The 17535-nt window shown below is 36.6% G+C and overlaps 1 protein-coding gene across 7 annotated transcripts in view; it reads right to left on the bottom strand.

Moving 5' to 3' along the window:
* The window catches only part of MORC1 (MORC family CW-type zinc finger 1), a 351409-nt gene that overhangs the window by 45060 nt on the left and 288814 nt on the right, over positions 1-17535 (bottom strand). For all 7 annotated transcript variants that reach the window (XM_079922605.1, XM_079922604.1, XM_079922607.1 and 4 more), the window contains 3 exons: positions 9546-9611; positions 8330-8575; positions 679-783 (listed from right to left, as the gene is read on the bottom strand). In XM_079922605.1, coding sequence (XP_079778731.1) covers positions 679-783; positions 8330-8575; positions 9546-9611 — 417 coding nt within the window. The remainder of the gene's footprint in view (positions 1-678; positions 784-8329; positions 8576-9545; positions 9612-17535) is intronic.

Here is a 17535-nt window from a genome sequence, read left to right as displayed (position 1 = left end):
CAGTGTCTTTAACATGGCTTCACAGATGAAGTGTTGCTCATATTCCTTGAGTCGATTCTTCCTATACGCTAAGGGCTTTTACACTTGGTTCAGTGAGGGAAGGCAACTCTGCTGGGGTCTAGGGTACAGCAGTCCAGATATGTAGGTCTTTGAAATTGACTACCAAGTTAGAATCAGGGATACACAATCTACAGAAGTAAATGGAAAGTATGTCCATATTTCTTGAAAAGACTTCTCTTACCAGGACTTATGGCAGTGGCCTAATTTAAGTCAGATTACAATTATACTTTCTGGTGAGAATCCACACTGTGAATTACAGAAAGGTTCAGAGGCTTTGGATTTGGGCATGCAGGTTTTGAGATGAACTTTCAGTTTTATATATACACACGCATACACATTAACATAATATTAAAGCTTTCTCACCCTGATAACTAAAATGAAAAGCATTATGAACTAGTGGTCAGGAGGTATAAGTCCCAGTTGTATTTTTACTAGTTTCTGTAGCTTTAGGCAAGCAACAAACTTTCTGAGTCTTGTTTCTTCACCTAAAAGCTAGGTTATTCAATTAAACGTTTCAGTTACTTGAGGCACTAATGTGAAATGCTTCTTGGATTCCTCTCATCTTTATGGATGTGAATAAATTTCAAGGCATCATTTAGTCAGTAAAGTTTATCTCACCTGGATTATATCCAAATTGCTGTTGCTGGTTTCAACTTCAATCAGAGCCTTACATTCCTGCACAGGGTTTTGTCTCTGCTTCCTCTTCATTTCCCAGGAAGAGGCCTATAGCAAGGTATTAACAAAAAATATACAAGGATTAGTAGCAATCAGTGGTACACATTAAACCACCTTCACTCTTTCCTTCTTCAGCCTCTAGTAACTGCTGACTTCTGTAGGATAAACAGAGGAAACTCACTTTTTGATCTTTGCCTTCAAGAAGTATGACTTAGATATTCACATGTGAAGGCTAAATAATAGAAAACAACAACGACATAATATTATAATGCAAGTTAAGTATGAAATGTGTGGTGTAGATTATAGTGCTCAATGGTGAATCAAAGGGCTTGTAGTATTTTGCAAAGAATCTGCATGAATTACTGTCTATATACTGAATATATAATGTCTCATATGGATATATACGTTGTTCTTAAAATTTATGCCGATGTCGCTGGGGGAAATAAGATATATATTCATTTCAAAATATCTATGATGGCTTTCTTTTATTATTTTTTAAATACATTTATTTATTTTATTTATTTATTTTTGACCGCGTTGGGTCTTCGTTGCTGTGAGCAGGCTTTCTCTAGTTGCAGTGAGCAGGGGCTACTCTTCATTGCAGTGTGCAGGCTTCTCATTGCAGTGGCTTCTCTTGTTGCAGAGCACAGGCTCTAGGCACATGGGCTTCAGTAGTTGTGGCACACAGGCTCAGTAGTTGTGGCTCGCAGGCTCTAGAGCGCAGGCTCAGTAGTTGTGGTGCATGGGCTTAGTTGCTCCACAGCATGTGGGATCTTCCTGGACCAGGGCTTGAACCCGTGTCCCCTGCATTGGCAGGCAGATTGTTAACCACTGTGCCACCAGGGAAGTCCCTATTATATTGTTCTTAATCAGTAGATACTGAATATGCCTAGTATCATGTGAGATGTCTGCAGTCATTTAAAAAAATTTTTTTGACAGTTTCAACATACATTTTATAAAATATTGGCTATATTCCCAGTATTGTACAATATATCCTTGTAGCTTATTTTATACATTAGTGGTTTGTACCTCTTAATTCCCTACACCTATATTGCCCCCCTTTCCCTTTCCCCACTGATAACCACTAGCTTGTTCTCTATATCTGTGAGTCTGCTTCTTTTTTGTTATACTCACTAGTTTGTTGTATTGTTTGATTCCACATATAAGTGATATCATACAGTATTTGTCTTTCTCTGTCTGCCTTATTTCTCATAGTATAATGCCCTCAAAGTCCATTCATGTTGCTGCAAATGGCAACATTTCATTCTTTTTTATGGTGGAGTAGTATTCCATTGTATATAGAACCACCTCCTCTTTAGCCATTCATCTGTTGATGGACACTTAGGTTGCTTCCATATCTTGGCAATTGTCAATAATGCTGCTATGAACATTGGGGTGGCTTGCATCTTTTCAAAGTAGTGTTTTGGTTTTTTCAAATATATATCCAGGAGTGGAACTGCTGGGTCATGGGGTAGTTCTACTTTTAGTTTTTTGAGAAACCTCCATACTGTCTTTCACAGTGAATGCACCAATTTACATTCCCACCAACAGTGTACAGCATTCCCTTTTCTCACCAATATTTGTTATTTGTGGGTTTTTTGATGACAGGCATTCTGACAGGTGTAAGGTGATATCTCATTATGGTTTTGATTTGCATTTCCCTAATGTTTAGTGATATTGAGCATCTTTTCACGTACCTGTTGGCTTTCTGTATGTCTACTGTGGAGAAATGTATACAGTAGTTAGATCTTCTGCCATTTTTTGACCGGGTTGTTTGTTTTTTTTGATATTGAGCTGTATAAGCTGCTTTTATATTTTGGAGATTAATCCCTTGTTGGTTGAATCATTTGCAAATATTTTCTCCCATTCTGTAGGCTGTCCCTTCATTTTGTTTACTGTTTCCTTTGCTGTGCAAAAGCTTTTAAGTTTAATTAGGTTCCATTTATTTATTTTTGCTTTTGTTTCCATTACTATAGGGGACAGAGCAAAAAAAATATTGCTGTGATTTATGTCAAAGAGTGTTCTGCCTATGTTTTCCTCTAGGATTTTTATAGTATCCGGTCTTACATTTAGGTCTTTAATCATTTTGAGTTTATTTTATTATCAATTACAAGGAAAAAACTGCAAAAAACAGAAACACGTGGAGGCTAAACAATATGCTACTAAATGGCTAGTGGGTCACTGGAGAAATCAAAGAGGAAATCAAAAAATACCTAGAGATAAATGAAAACAAAAACACAATGATCCAAAACCTATGGGACACAGAAAAAGCAGTTCTAGGAGGGAAGTTTATAGCAATACAAGCTTACCTCAGGAAAGGTAAATCTCAAATAACCTGACTTTCCACCTAAGGGAACTAGAGAAAGAAGAACAAACCAACCCAAATTTAATAGAAGAAAAGAAATCATAAAGATCAGAGCAGAAATAAATGAAATAGAGACTAAAAGAAAAAAAAATAGAAAAGATAAATGAAACTAAAAGCTGGTTCTTTGAAAAGATAAACAAAATTGATAAACCTTTAGCCAGACTCATCAAGGAAAAAAGGGAGAGGGCCCAAATCAAAAAAATCTGAAATGAAAAAGGAGAAATTAAATGGACACCACAGAAATACAAAGGATTATGAGAGTACTATGAACAACTATATACCATTAAAATGAACAACCTAGAAAAAAATGGACAAATTCTTAGAAAGGTACAATCTCCCAAGACTGAACCAGGAAGAAATAGAAAATATGAAGAGACCAATTACCAGTACTGAAATTGAATCAGTAATTTAAAAAACTCCCAGCAAACAAAAGTCCAGGAACAGATGGCTTCACAGGTGCATTCTATCGAACATTTAAAGAAGAGTTAACACCTATCTTTAGAAACTATTACAAAAAATTACAGAGGAAGGAACACTTCCAAACTCATTCTATGAGGTCAGCATCACTCTGACACCAAAACCAAAGCTCTCACAAAACAAAATTACAGTTCCATATCGCTGATGAACATAGATGCAAAAATCCTCAACGAAATACTAGCAAACTGAATCCAACAATAAATTAAAGGGATCATACACCATGATCAACTGGGATTTATACCAGAGATGCAAGAATTTTCAATATCTGCAAATCAATCAACGTGATACATCCCACATTAACAAATTGAAAACTAAAAACCATATGATCATCTCAATAGATGCAGGAAAAGCTTTGGATAAAATTCAACATCCATTTATGATAAAAACTCTCCAGAAAGTGGACACAGAGGGAACATATGTCAACATAATAAAGGCCAAATATGACAGACCCACAGGTAACATCCTACTCAATGGTGAAAACCTGAAAGCATTTCCTCTTAGATCAGGAACAAGACAAGGGTGCCCACTCTCACCATTTTTATTCAACATAGTTTTGGAAGTCCTAGCCACAGCAATCAGAGAAGAAAAAGAAATAAAAGGAATCCAAATTGGAAAGGAAGAAGTAAAACTCACTGTTTGCAGATGGCATGGTACTATATAGAGAAAATCCTAAAGACACCACCAGTAAATGACTAGAGCTCATCAATGAATTTGGTAAAGTTGAAGGATACAAAATTAATATACAGTAATCTGCTGCAGTTCTATATACTAACAATGAAATATCAAAAAGAGAAATTAAGGAAACAATCCAACTTACCATCACATCAAAAAGAATAAAATACCTAGGAATAAACATACCTAAGCAGGCAAAAGGTCTGTACTCTGGAAACTATTAGACACTGATGAAAGAAACTGAAGATGACACAAACAAATGGAAAGATATATCGTGTTCTTGGATTGGAAGAATCAATACTGTTAAAATGACCATACTACCCAAGGCAATCTACAGATTCAGTTCAATCCCTATCAAATTACCAATAGCATTTTCACAGAACTGGAACAAAAAATGTTTTAATTTGTATGGAAACACAAAAGACCCCAAATAGCCAAAACAATCTTGAGAAAGAACAAAGAGGCTAGAGGAATCATGCTCCCTGACTCCAGACTGTACTACAAAGCTACAGTAATCAAAACAGTATGGTACTGGCATAAGAACAGACACATAGATCAATGCAACAGGATAGAAAGCCCAGAAATAAACCCATGCATTTATGGTCAATTACCGACAAAGGAGGCAAGAATATACAATAGAGAAAAGACAGTCTCTTCAATGAGTGGTGCTGGAAAAACTGGACAGCTACACGTAAAGGAATGAAATTAGCACGTTCTCTAACAACATATACAAAGATAAACTCAAATGGATTAAAGACCTAAATGCAGTCACTTTTTGATGTTGGAAAGTGTTTCTTCATACTTGAAAAGGTGAGAAACCACTGGAATGAAAAGCTTATGATACAGGGAAAGGTCTCCTTTGATTGGAATGGCTAGAGGTAGACTCAACTTCTTGAGGGCAAAACCTGTCTTATTTATCTCTGAGTCCACAGCACCCAGCCCAGAGTAAATGCTTAATAAATGTTTGTTGAGTGAAATGAATTAATCAAGGAAACTAAGGGAAAATTCAAAGGAATTAAAAGTTGCAGATGTAGGAAACAAATACATTATTTTTATTGGGAGCCCCATCTTCAGGAAATGGTGGGGGGGGATTAGTATAAAAAAAGTGGAATCTTCTGAGAAATTCAAGTATGTGATAAAACAATTCTCTAGGAAGAACAATTAATTAATTACCCGTATTCAGAGAGCTGAATTGTGGTATATATAAGGTAAAACACTGGCTAATTCCAGAGCCATTTTTATCAAGCTTTTGGAACACATAATAAGATTTAGTTGGAGTGTTTAGCCTGTCTTCCTAATTCCATCTACTTAGGCTAATATCAAAATTAATCACATTTCCTGTACTTCCTCTGTATGGAAGTGGTAATGCCTATTGTTGTGTTAACTGGATAGGAGATTAGAATGTACTGCAAATAATCCTCAAGTAATCAAAAGCCTTTTGAATTGCAGTTTAAACCTGACTAAATTCATTTTTCAAGTTCTTATCAAAAATTTCACAGTCTTCTGATCTATCCACTTCACTTCCAGATTTTCTTAGTATAGACTATCTTCTGAGGTAAACTTATCTTCCCAAGAGTTGACGTACAACATGTCTTCATTTCTTTACCTTCCACTTGCTAATCAATCCATTCTAATCTGGTTTCTATTCTCTCTAGTCCAACAACAATAAAATTCTTCCTGTGATCATCCCTATTACCACTAAGTCATTAAGTCAATGGACTTTTTAGGCCTTTGCCTGGTTGAGTTAGCCTCTCAACAGAATTCAGCTTCTCTGACCATCTACACCCAATATCTCAACAAACAGGTCAGTGCTCCCTCCTCAAGGCAAACACACAAGGAACAAAGTATCCACTCCTCTTCACTCCACAGGATCACCCTCACCCACACCGTTATTTCCCCACAGGGCCATTGCAATAGCCTTTTAACTGCTCTGCCCACATTCACTCTGCTCTCTACTAATCCATCTTTCATACTCAACCAAAGCAATCTTTTCTAAAGGAAGATAAGATCACACCACTTCCCTGCTTAAAACCCTTCAGTAGTTTCCCATTGCTTTCAGGATAAATACAAAACCACTTATCAAAGCCTATAGGTCTGCATGGTTCTGATCACACCACAGCCCCCTTTTCCCTCTCTGCCCCACCATAGCTTAGTTGTCTTCTTAAGTTACTTTGTATTACATGTTCCCTCATTAGCAAATGATGTTTGCATTGATTGGAAATGCTCTTCCTCCCCTCTTACCCACTTAGCTGGAATTCTATCCTAAAAGTTATATGTCATTGCTTTTTCAGGGAAGACTTCTCTGTCCTCCCAGAGTCAAATCTCCTATTACAAGGACTCATGCTACTATTTCATAAAAATTACCACAGTAGCAGTTCACATTTGTCTGTATAATCATTGGATTGTCTGTCTCCATCACTAGACTATAAGTTCAGTGGGGGCTTGGGACCATATGTGATTTTGCTCATAGTTGAATCCCCTGTAGCTGGCTGGCATACTGAATAGCACATAATAGATGATTTTATATATATATATATATACACATATATATATATATATTCACATATACCTACGTGAATCTCCATATTTAAAGTCTAAAATGTGTTATTCTAACACCTGGGCTCACTTCAACTTTGCGATCACTTGTACGTTGTTTTTGGAGCATGCAATCCACCCACAAAATAGGCCTACAAATCCCAAATCTTGAAATTCCACAGCTAATGAATGGAAATCAGGGGTTAAAGGAGATATAACTATAAAGTAATAGCAACTACTTTTTACACTATAAGCATGAAGTTTTTTAGACATAGCAGAAGTTGAGTATCTGCTGAACAGATGAATTTTTACATTCAAATATGATACATAATTTGAAGTAAAATTCTGAAGATTGTAGACAGATTCAGCTTAGCTTCTTCTATAGTCTCAAGAAAAGACTTAGGGCCAAAGTTTCAAAATTATAGGGAACTGGATTTCAAATATTTTAAGAGAATGAGCTACCCAAAAATGAAATGAGAAAGGCTGCCTTAGGAGGTAATGAGTCTCCATCACTAAAGATTTTCAAGAATCCATACCATTTTCCAAAGATATTACAAAGATATCTCACAAATGTGTGAGATATTTCTGTAATGTAACTATTATTCAGAATAATTCCTTCTGAAAGAACCATGCCTGAAATCTTGTCTCCCACCATGCTTAACACAGTATCTTACACAGGGCTCAGTGGATATTTGCTAATCAAATTCGTTTCTTGCTTTCAGAACCTATGGTAACTCATTTGAATATTTTCCATGTGCCCCATATTCACCCTTTAAGGGTGAATTTAATTTTTGGAAACAGTAAAAAGACATTAGAAGTCAAATTTGATTAAGAAGGCAGATAAACTAGGCAATAAATTTTGGCTTATAAAAGATTTTTTAAAAGGTAGTGAGATAATATCTGTAGTCATTTAACACTGAATCTGGCACAGGGTAAATGCCCACTCAGTTGTAAGTGTTGTTACTGTTATATACTGAATCTGAGGGCAGATTCTCAAAGAGGAATTAAATAAGTGTAACCTTGTAAGAATAAAAGTGTAATGATTCCTTTTAAAAGAAACAAACTCACTTAGATACATGGAAACTCTAGGGTGGTACATTCATTAAAATCAAGCTCAGCACTTAGTTCTATTATCAACATCACATCTCATTTTTCCAGAACTTTGACTACAGGGATAACTACTTATGTAAAATTTGGCTATGCATTTTTGCTATAAAGCATTGAATGCAAAATCCTCAAGATTACAGGTTTATCCTATACAAATATTTCTCTCTTAAATACAGATTAAAATCTTTATCCCACAGAGGTGTTCTTTAGGAGCCCTTCGGTGCTGATATTAGCAACCTGACTTTTGCTCCAAAAGAGAGAATATAGAAAAAAAAAAAGAAATTGGGACCTTGTCCAGGAAACTCAGATTACAATGTGTATGCTATAATTAGAGTGCTTTAAAAATGTGAAAACGAAGCAAAACCCTTACAGAATGCTATTCCTGGAAAAGTGAATTACTATACATTTTGTGAATAAGAGAAGAAAAAAAAAAAACACCTGGGATCTCTCAGCTAGTTTGACATTTTCCAGCAGGGTGGCTGGATGTCTGCACTTTTGAGGTTTCACTTTCTTCTGCATAGGCTTCTTCGTAATTTTAGTCTCTGAAACATACTCTACACCGGAATCCGCCTCTCCTGTGTTACTTTTCCAGTCTCTATGGTTGACCGAAAGCTCAAAGGATGAAAGAGACTCATGCATCAAGTCATCACCGGAAGGCCTGATTCTCTGAATTTTCGTATTTCCCTTAAATAACAAAGAACATGCTTTTAATTTTTGGCAGCTGGCTTATTTATAATTAATTACCATTTCCCTTATAATCTTATGACATTAGATGATATTTATTTCTAATAAAAATTTTAAAAATCAGAAGCTTAGAATTTTGGCAAATGTATGTTGCAAATACATTGGCAAATGTATACAGCTGTAATGGCTCATTCAGAATTTGATTTAGCAGAGCTCAGCTGAGTAAAGAAACTTTCTGATTTTGAGGATGCAAATTGAGAATACACTGTGCTTCCTGACTTCCTCCCCAACAAAGACTTTCTTGCTTTTGGATCCCTGGTGCATATAGGTCAGTAATCTATTCATCTGAAGTTTGGTTGGGGTTTATCAATCCCACCATTTGCCTGTTAAGAAATGTGAAGAAACAAAATTATAAAGAGTTTTCCATAATTTTTTGTGTGTGATTGGTATAACTCTAAAGGTTTGAAAAATTTTTAATTTTAGATAATAACAGACATTTGAGGAATATATGACATTTAGCAGAAACAAGAAACAATGTAGAAATTACATACACAACATATTTCTAGGCAAATATATATCCAAGGACAAACACACACTCTCTCTGATTTTAAATGTATAATTTTATATAATACACAAATATATATTTTTCTATGAAATATATCTTGAAATATATTGGAAAGGATATACTGAAAAGATACAATTATAAATACATTAAAATATTTAAAATGGTCAATGTCTCCAGGCAGTAAAACAATAGGTGATTTAAATTTCTTATTTATATTTTATTTTCTGAGTTTTTCCTAATAAACATGTATTACTCTAATAAGAAAAAAATGATGACAGTGAAAAAATATGTAACAGTGCTTCACTTTCTGAACCTATTAAACCATGATGACATTTAGCCCTTGATAAGTCTTATCCTTCATATGGGAAATGTTACAAACGGCTCAATCCCACTTTAATTACTCACCTTAGGTGCTGAAGTTTGGCCGGTGGTAGTGAACTCAGGGATCCTAATTGTTGGTATAAACTGAGGCTATTATGGAAAAAAATCATTAGACAAATGTAAGTAAAAATAACTTTCAACTGACATATTAAAATAATTCAATATTCTTCATTTCTTAAAGAAGCGCCAAGATCACATACTCTCACCAATCATTAATAAGGAGTCCCTTTCAGTTTAGACACAGAGCAATGATGTCTGACTGGTAGCGACTGGACAGTACAAGACAATCCAATGAAGTATTATAGATCAAATGTCTTAAAAGCAATACAAGGGGCCACTGTATTAAACACTGTCTCCACAGCCCTCATCTCCCCTCTCTGGAGACCCTTTGTCTCCACTTGTAGGTCTCAGCATCTGGAATAAATCTTGACCTTCAGCAACAGCTCTGTATAGTTCAAAGTTCTGGGCCTGAGCTTCAAGGGACTTTTGAGGATAGACTGGCCTTAACTGTGTCCCTAATAACTGAGATGCTGCCTTACCCTCAGCAACCAACTCCTGCCTTGTACTCAGAGGCATAAGTAGAGAGAGAAAGCATTTGTTTTTCCTGAAAAAGAAGAACCTTCTAAGCTAATATTTTGATGTGATAATTGTTACACTAAAACGATGAGATGTTAATGAAATATTCAAAGAGAACATAAAGAGTAATGTGGGCCTGCACCCCAGACCCAGGGTCACTCCCCTTGGAATGAGACCCCGGTTAGGGGATCTGCTTGCACCTCCTTTTTGGTGCACCCACTTTCTTTCGCTGTGCCACAGATGCCATCGTGGTATCTAGCACAGTGTCCACGCTCTCTAGCACAGAAAATTTACCTTGCTCTTGTTAATACCCTAACATCCAAACTGGAGTCCTGACTCCAGTTTGGGTTGGATGTTAAGGGTTGGAGCTGCTGAAAATTTTTCCAGTGTGAATGGCCTGCATAGATGTTGAAATAGGGCCTTTTCCTCTGTCCTGAGATCCAAATGGCCCTTGGTGGCATCTTATAAGTTGTAGGTACCTTTAAGGCAACCCTTCCAAACCTGAATTATTTCACCTGTGTACCTGTACCCACCGCCCCCCCCCCAATCTGTACTTCCTCGTGCAGTCCCTCTTTTGACTAGTAACATCACCAAACACCCAGACATTCAAGCTAGGCTGTCCTGGGCTAATAATCACTCTCAGTCCACAGGTTTGCACTAGCCTCAAGTCACCTCCCTGTTTAAATGACTTTACCATCTTTTGCTTGAACTATTTTCTATAACCTCCTCATTTTCTTGCTTCCAGTTCAGAGACTTCTCTAGACCTGTGCCACAACCCCTTTCTACACAATATTATTCACTTCATTAAAATAAGGAAGACAAGAGAGAAGAAGAGGGGGAAAGAGAAGGGGAGGTGGAATTCTCAAACTTGGATGCATTTGCTTAGAATCACCTGGTAAGACTTAAAAAAAACACTATTGATGCCAAGTCCTTACACCCTGACATTCTAATTCAATTATGTGGGGATGGGGCCTGGCATCGGTAGTTATTAAAGCTCTCTGAGTGATTCTCATACGCAGTCAGGACTGAGACCACTAGCTTAGAAGACAGAGTCTCATTTCGGTAGCACCTGCCACATGGTGTGGCACACAGACCACATTCAATTCAAGTTTATTAAATAAAGCCAAACAGCACCTAGCATGACATACAAGCGGCTTTCAAACGGTTGCAACTAACTTTCTAAATTCTTCTTCTGAACCTCTTTCCCTCCATCTGACACCCCTTGTTGCCCTCATACACTAAACGCTCAGTCACATTTACTATTCCTCAGGTTCACTTTCATGTCCCCGTGCCCTTGTATCACCCATTTCCTTTGCCTGGAATGACCTTTCTGATATCCTCCAGTTGTCAAATTTGACTCATCCTTCAAGTCTCAGTTCAAGTATTACCCACGCCGAATTCCTGCTCCTATTCCCCAAAGGAAAATTAATTGCTTTAACTTCTATACTCCCCTGACATTTTTCTGGATGTTTATATAGATATCTCTCACTATACATAAAGATTCACATGGAAAAACATATATTTTTAAACGTGTATTTTTAAGTCTCCTTATTACTCCATTCTCTATTTGTCCAGTTCATATTCCACTAACAAGTAACCACTTATATTCCACTAACAAGTAACTACTTATTTCTTGTTTATTTTTCCAGAGATTTGCTTATACGTCATCTATAATACAAGCATATGTACATAAGGTTTCCCTGCTTTTCTGAGGTGGGGAAAAATGGTAGTATATTATACACACAGTCTGCATCTTTCTTTTTTACTTAAGGATATATCCTACAGATCTTTCTCTATTAGTACTTAAAAAGCTTCTTCATTCCCTTTTTACAGCTGCATTGTATTCCTTCCCCACCTCCAGTTAGTTTTGAGATATAATTGTCATACATCATTAAGTTTAAGGTAATGGCTTGGCTTACATATATTGTGAAATGATTACCACAATAAGTTTAGTTATCATCCATCATCTCATATAGATACAATAAAAAAAGAAAAAAAGTTTTTCCTTGTAATGAGAACTCCTAGGATCTACTCTCTTAATAACTTTCATATATATCATACAGTGTTTGCTATAGTTAACTATGCCCAAAGGTTTCCTTGAGCTCCCTCCCTCTGACCCCTCCCTACACCTCTTCCTACCCCCATCCCATCCATGGGCAACCACTGATCTGCTTTCTCTCAGCATAGATCATCTGCATTTTCTAGAATTTTATCTTAAGTGGAATCATAAATCTTTTTCGTCTGGTTTCTTTCACTAGGAAGAATTATTTTGAAATTAATCCATATTGCTTTGTGGATCAATAGTTCATTCCTTTTTATTGCTGAGTTGTATTCCACTGAACGGACATACCACAATTTGTCCTTTCACCTATTGATAGTCACTTGGGTGACTTCCAGTGTTTGGCTATTACAAACAAAACTACTATGAATCAAGACAGTATGGTACTGGCACAAAAACAGAAATATAGATCAATGGAACAGGATAGAAAGCCCAGAGATAAACCCACACACATATGGTCACCTTATCTTTGGTAAAGGCAAGAATATACAGTGGAGAAAAGACAGCCTCTTCAATAAGTGGCACTGGGAAAACTGGACAGCTACATGTAAAAGAATGAAATTAGAACACTCCCTAAAACCATACACAAAAATAAACTCAAAATGGATTAAAAACCTAAATGTAAGGCCAGACACCATCAAACTCTTAGAGGAAAACATAGGCAGAACACTCTATGACATAAATCACAGCAAGACCCTTTTTAACCCACCTCCTCGAGAAATGGAAATAAAAACAAAATAAACAAATGGGACCTAATGAAACTTCAAAGCTTTTGCACAGCAAAGGAAACCATAAACAAGACCAAAAGACAACCCTCAGAATGGGAGAAAATATTTGCAAATGAAGCAACTGACAAAGGATTAATCTCTAAAATTTACAAGCAACTCATGCAGCTCAACATCAAAAAAACAAACAGCCCAATCCAAAACTGGGCAGAAGACGTAAATAGACATTTCTCCAAAGAAGATACACAGATTGCCAACAATTGCATGAAAGAATGCTCAACATCATTAATCATTAGAGAAATGCAAATCAAAACTACAATGAGGTATCACCTCACACCGGTCAGAATGGCCATCATCAAAAAATCTAGAAACAATAAATGCTGGAGAGGGTGTAGAGAAAAGGGAACCCTCTTGCACTGTTGGTGGGAATGTAAATTGATACAGCCACTATAGAGAACAGTATGGAAGTTCCTTAAAAACTACAAATAGGGGCTTCCCTGGTGGCGCAGTGGTTGAGAGTCCGCCTGCCAATGCAGGGGACACGGGTTCGTGCCCCGGTCCGGGAGGATCCCATGTGCCGTGGAGTGGCGGGGCCCGTGGGCCATGGCCGCTGGGCCTGCGCGTCCGGAGCCTGTGCTCCGCAACGGGAGAGGCCGCAAGAGTGAGAGGCCCGTGTACCACAAAAAAAAAAAAAAAAAAAAAAAAAAACTACAAATAGAACTACCATACGATGCAGCAATCCCACTACTGGGCATATACCCTGAGAAAACCATAATTCAAAAAGAGTCATGTACCAAAATGTTCATTGCAGCTCTATTTACAATAGTCAGGACATGGAAGCAACCTAAATGTCCATCGACAGATGAATGGATAAAGTAGATGTGGCACATATATACAGTGGAATATTACTCAGCCATAAAAAGAAATGAAACTGAGTTATTTGTAGTGAGGTGGATGGACCTAGAGTCTGTCATACAGAGTGAAGTAAGTCAGAAAGAGAGAAGCAAATACCATATGCTAACACATATATATATATGGAATCTAAAAAAATTAAAAATGGTTCTGATGAACGTAGGGGCAGGACAGGAATAAAGGTGCAGACATAGAGAATGGACTTGAGGACACAGGGAGGGGGAAGTGTAAGCTGGGAACAAAGTGAGAGAGTAGCATTGACATATATACATTGCCAAATGTCAAATAGATAGCTGGTGGGAAGCAGCCACATAGCATAGGATGATCAGCTCGGTGCTTTGTGACCACCTAGAGGGGTGGGATAGGGAGGGTGGGAGGGAGACGCAAGATGGAGGGGATATGGGGACATATGTATATGTATAACTGATTCACTTTGTTATAAAGCAGAAACTGACACACCATTGTAAAGCAATTATACTCTAATAAGATGTTAAAAAATTTTTTAAAAATTAAAAAAACTACTATGAGCATACAAGTATAAGTTTTTGTGTAGATGTATGCTTACATTCATGTGTTTATTTGCTGTCTGTATATCTCCCTTAGTGAAATGTCTGTTCAAATGTTCTTCCCACTCTTTTAGAACAGAAGGAATTTACTACAGTGATTGGTAACAGAAGAGATGGAAGAGGCTAAGAAGACTACCAGCAGATGGAAGGTACCCTAGATGTTAGCAAAAGCAGGAAGCTCTTAAGAGCCCTCAGGTTGGAGGGACAATAGTAAGAACTGATAGTACCAGTTCTATAGGGCAGAAGCCCAAGTACAGTGTGGCTCAGCTGAGTCCTGTTTAGAGTCTCAAAACTGTCTATTTTTTAAATGTGTTGTGTGTCTTATTATTGAGTTTTTAAAGTTCTTTATACATTCTAGATATCAGTCCAGATCAGATAGAGTTTTGTAAATATTTTCTCCCAGTCTGTGGCTTGATTTTTTGATTTCTTGTGTCCTTTGAAGAGCAAAGTTTTTAAATTTTGATGGAGTCAAATTTGTTAAATTTTCTTTTATAGCTCATGCTTTTGGTATCATATTTAAGAAATCTTTGCCAAACCCTAGGCCACTAAAATTTTTTCCCACGCATTCTTCTAGAAGGTTTATAGTTTTAGGTTTTACATTTGGCCTATGCTGCATTTCCCATAATTTTTATTTGGTTTGAGGTAAGAGTCAAGGTTCATTATTTTAAGATATATATGACTATCCAAGTGTTTTGGTATCATTTGTTGAAAAGATTATTTCTTTCTCCCAATGAAATGTATTGGTCCCGTTGTTGAAAAACAATTGACCACAAATGTATGAGTCTATTTCTGTACTCTTTATTATGTCCCATGGCTCTATTTGTCTCTTTTAACACCAATACCAAATTGTCTTGATTACCATAGGTTTATAATGCCTTGAAATTAGATGGTGTCAACCCCACCAACTTTGTTCTTTTTCAAAGTTATTTTAAATCCTCTGTACTCCATATGAATTTTATACATTTTACAATTTCTACAAAAAAAAACCCCACAAACAACTAGCTTGGATTTTGATTAACATTGGGTTAAATCTATAGACCTATTAGAGAGAATTGACATCTTAACAATATTGAGTCTTCAAACTCATGAACGTAGGTTACCTCTCTATTTATTTGCTTTATTTAATTTTTTCATCAGTGTTTTGTAGTTTTCAGTGCAGGTCTTACTCATCTTTTGTCAAATTTTTCCTGAAGTATTTCATGTATTTTAATGCTATTGGAAATGGTATTATATTTTAAAATTTCAATTACAATTGTCTGATGCTAGTAAATCAAAATAGTTGATTTTTATATACTGATTTTGAACGCTGCAACTTTGCTAAGCTCATTTTACCAATTCCAGTAACTTTTTAACAGATTCCATTCAATTTCCTACATAGACTATCACATCTGAAAAGAACCAGTTTTACCTCTTCCTTTGCAGTCAGAATGCCTTTTCTTTTCTGTCTTTCTTGTACTTCTAGAACCTCCTGTAAATGCTGAATTGGAGTGATGACAGCAAACCTCCTTGTCTAATTCCTGATCTTAGGGGAGAGATTTTAGTCTTTCACTAGTAAGTACAATTTTTGCTGTAGGGTTTTTGCAGATGTCCTTTATCACACTGAGGGAGTTTTCTTCTGTTCCTGATTTGCTAAGAGTTTTTTTTTTTTTATCAGCAACGGATGTAGTTGCTCCTTTTTTGCCATTTATATCTTACTGGATTTTGTTTCCTTTTTGTTTATGATATTTATATGTTATATATTTATATGGTGCCATATTCATATTTTACTGGATTTTTTTCTTTTTTTTTTTTGTAGATATTTAGCTATGCTACTAGTTTGTTTCTTAAATACATCATTATAAGAGTTAGGTTTTCCAGGACTAGCTCTTTCCCAGAATTTTCTATAGGAAGGGTAGGTAGAGGATAAGAGTTTAGGCAAGTTTTTTTTTTCCACAAGCAAAACCTCTTTTCTTCTAATCTTTATCCAAAAAACACTGCTTCTGCAAATATGGCTTTTTGGAGTACTTTCATGTGCATTCCACATCTTCTACTTCTGTGAACCAAAGCAGGTCCAGTAAGGTTCCTGTTGCCTCCCAGCTATTGTAGATAAAGGCTATAGCTGTTCCATCTCCAGATGAACCCTTCTTCAGTAAGTGTATTTGTGTTAATTCTTTAGAGGTGCTATTGCTGGGCTCGTCTTTCCATTCCTCTTCCTTTCCTCCTGTGGAGCTCCTGCATTATCTTGACTGCTTTTGGCAGCACTGCAGTATTTTGGTGTATGTTTCCTAGCTTGACTGAAATTGGAGTTGCATTTTTGTTTTCTGTTTTCCTGTTGCTCTTAGAAGACTCCCAGGAAAAAACAGGAAGATGCTACATCTATATAGCCATATTTATAGCAGAAGCCTCCTATATCTCTTTCTACCTATATTTATCATGGTATGTATCACACTGTCTTATAGTTATGGTAATATGGGTATCTCTCTCAACAGACTGTAAACTCTCAAAGTCATTTTTTATCTGTAGTACCTATCACAATGTTTAGCACTTTATAGGTACTCAATAAAATGTTGGTGATTAACAGATGCTGCCAGGGCCTACTGCTCATCTCTTCCACTGTTGAAACACTGCCACAAGTCTATTCTGCACTCATAATGTGACTAAACTTCTCCACTACCTGTCAGATGTTATCACATCTTTGAGATGCTATATATATATATATATATATTTTTTTTTTTTTTTTTTTTTTTTTTTTTTTTTTTGCAGTACGCGGGCCTCTCACTGCTGTGGCCTCTCCCGTTGCGGAGCACAGGCTCCGGACGTGCAGGATCAGCGGCCATGGCTCACGGGCCTAGCCGCTCTGCGGCATGTGGGATCTTCCAGGACTCGAGCACGAACCCACATCCCCTGCATCGGCAGGCGGACTCCCAACCACTGCGCCACCAGGGAAGCCCGAGATGCTTTATATTAAATGTCAGTGTCTTAATTAAATGTCAGTGTTCCTAATATAGCAAAATGGATTGAGCCTAGCCTAGTTACAATGTATGATACACTTAAATCATTTGGGTTTGTATAATTTTGGTGCGAGCTTAAAGATAATTACTTTTGGCTATAAAATTTTACTGTAATGAGTTTTGACCTGAACTACTAATCTCATCACTAGAGTTGTGAGTAATAAAAAAAAATTTTTAATTCCATTA

Source organism: Stenella coeruleoalba (genome assembly GCF_951394435.1).
Source record: "Stenella coeruleoalba genome assembly, chromosome: 5".
In the NCBI taxonomy this organism is placed as follows: Eukaryota; Metazoa; Chordata; class Mammalia; order Artiodactyla; family Delphinidae; genus Stenella; species Stenella coeruleoalba.
This window is presented reverse-complemented; position numbering and strand designations above follow the sequence as displayed.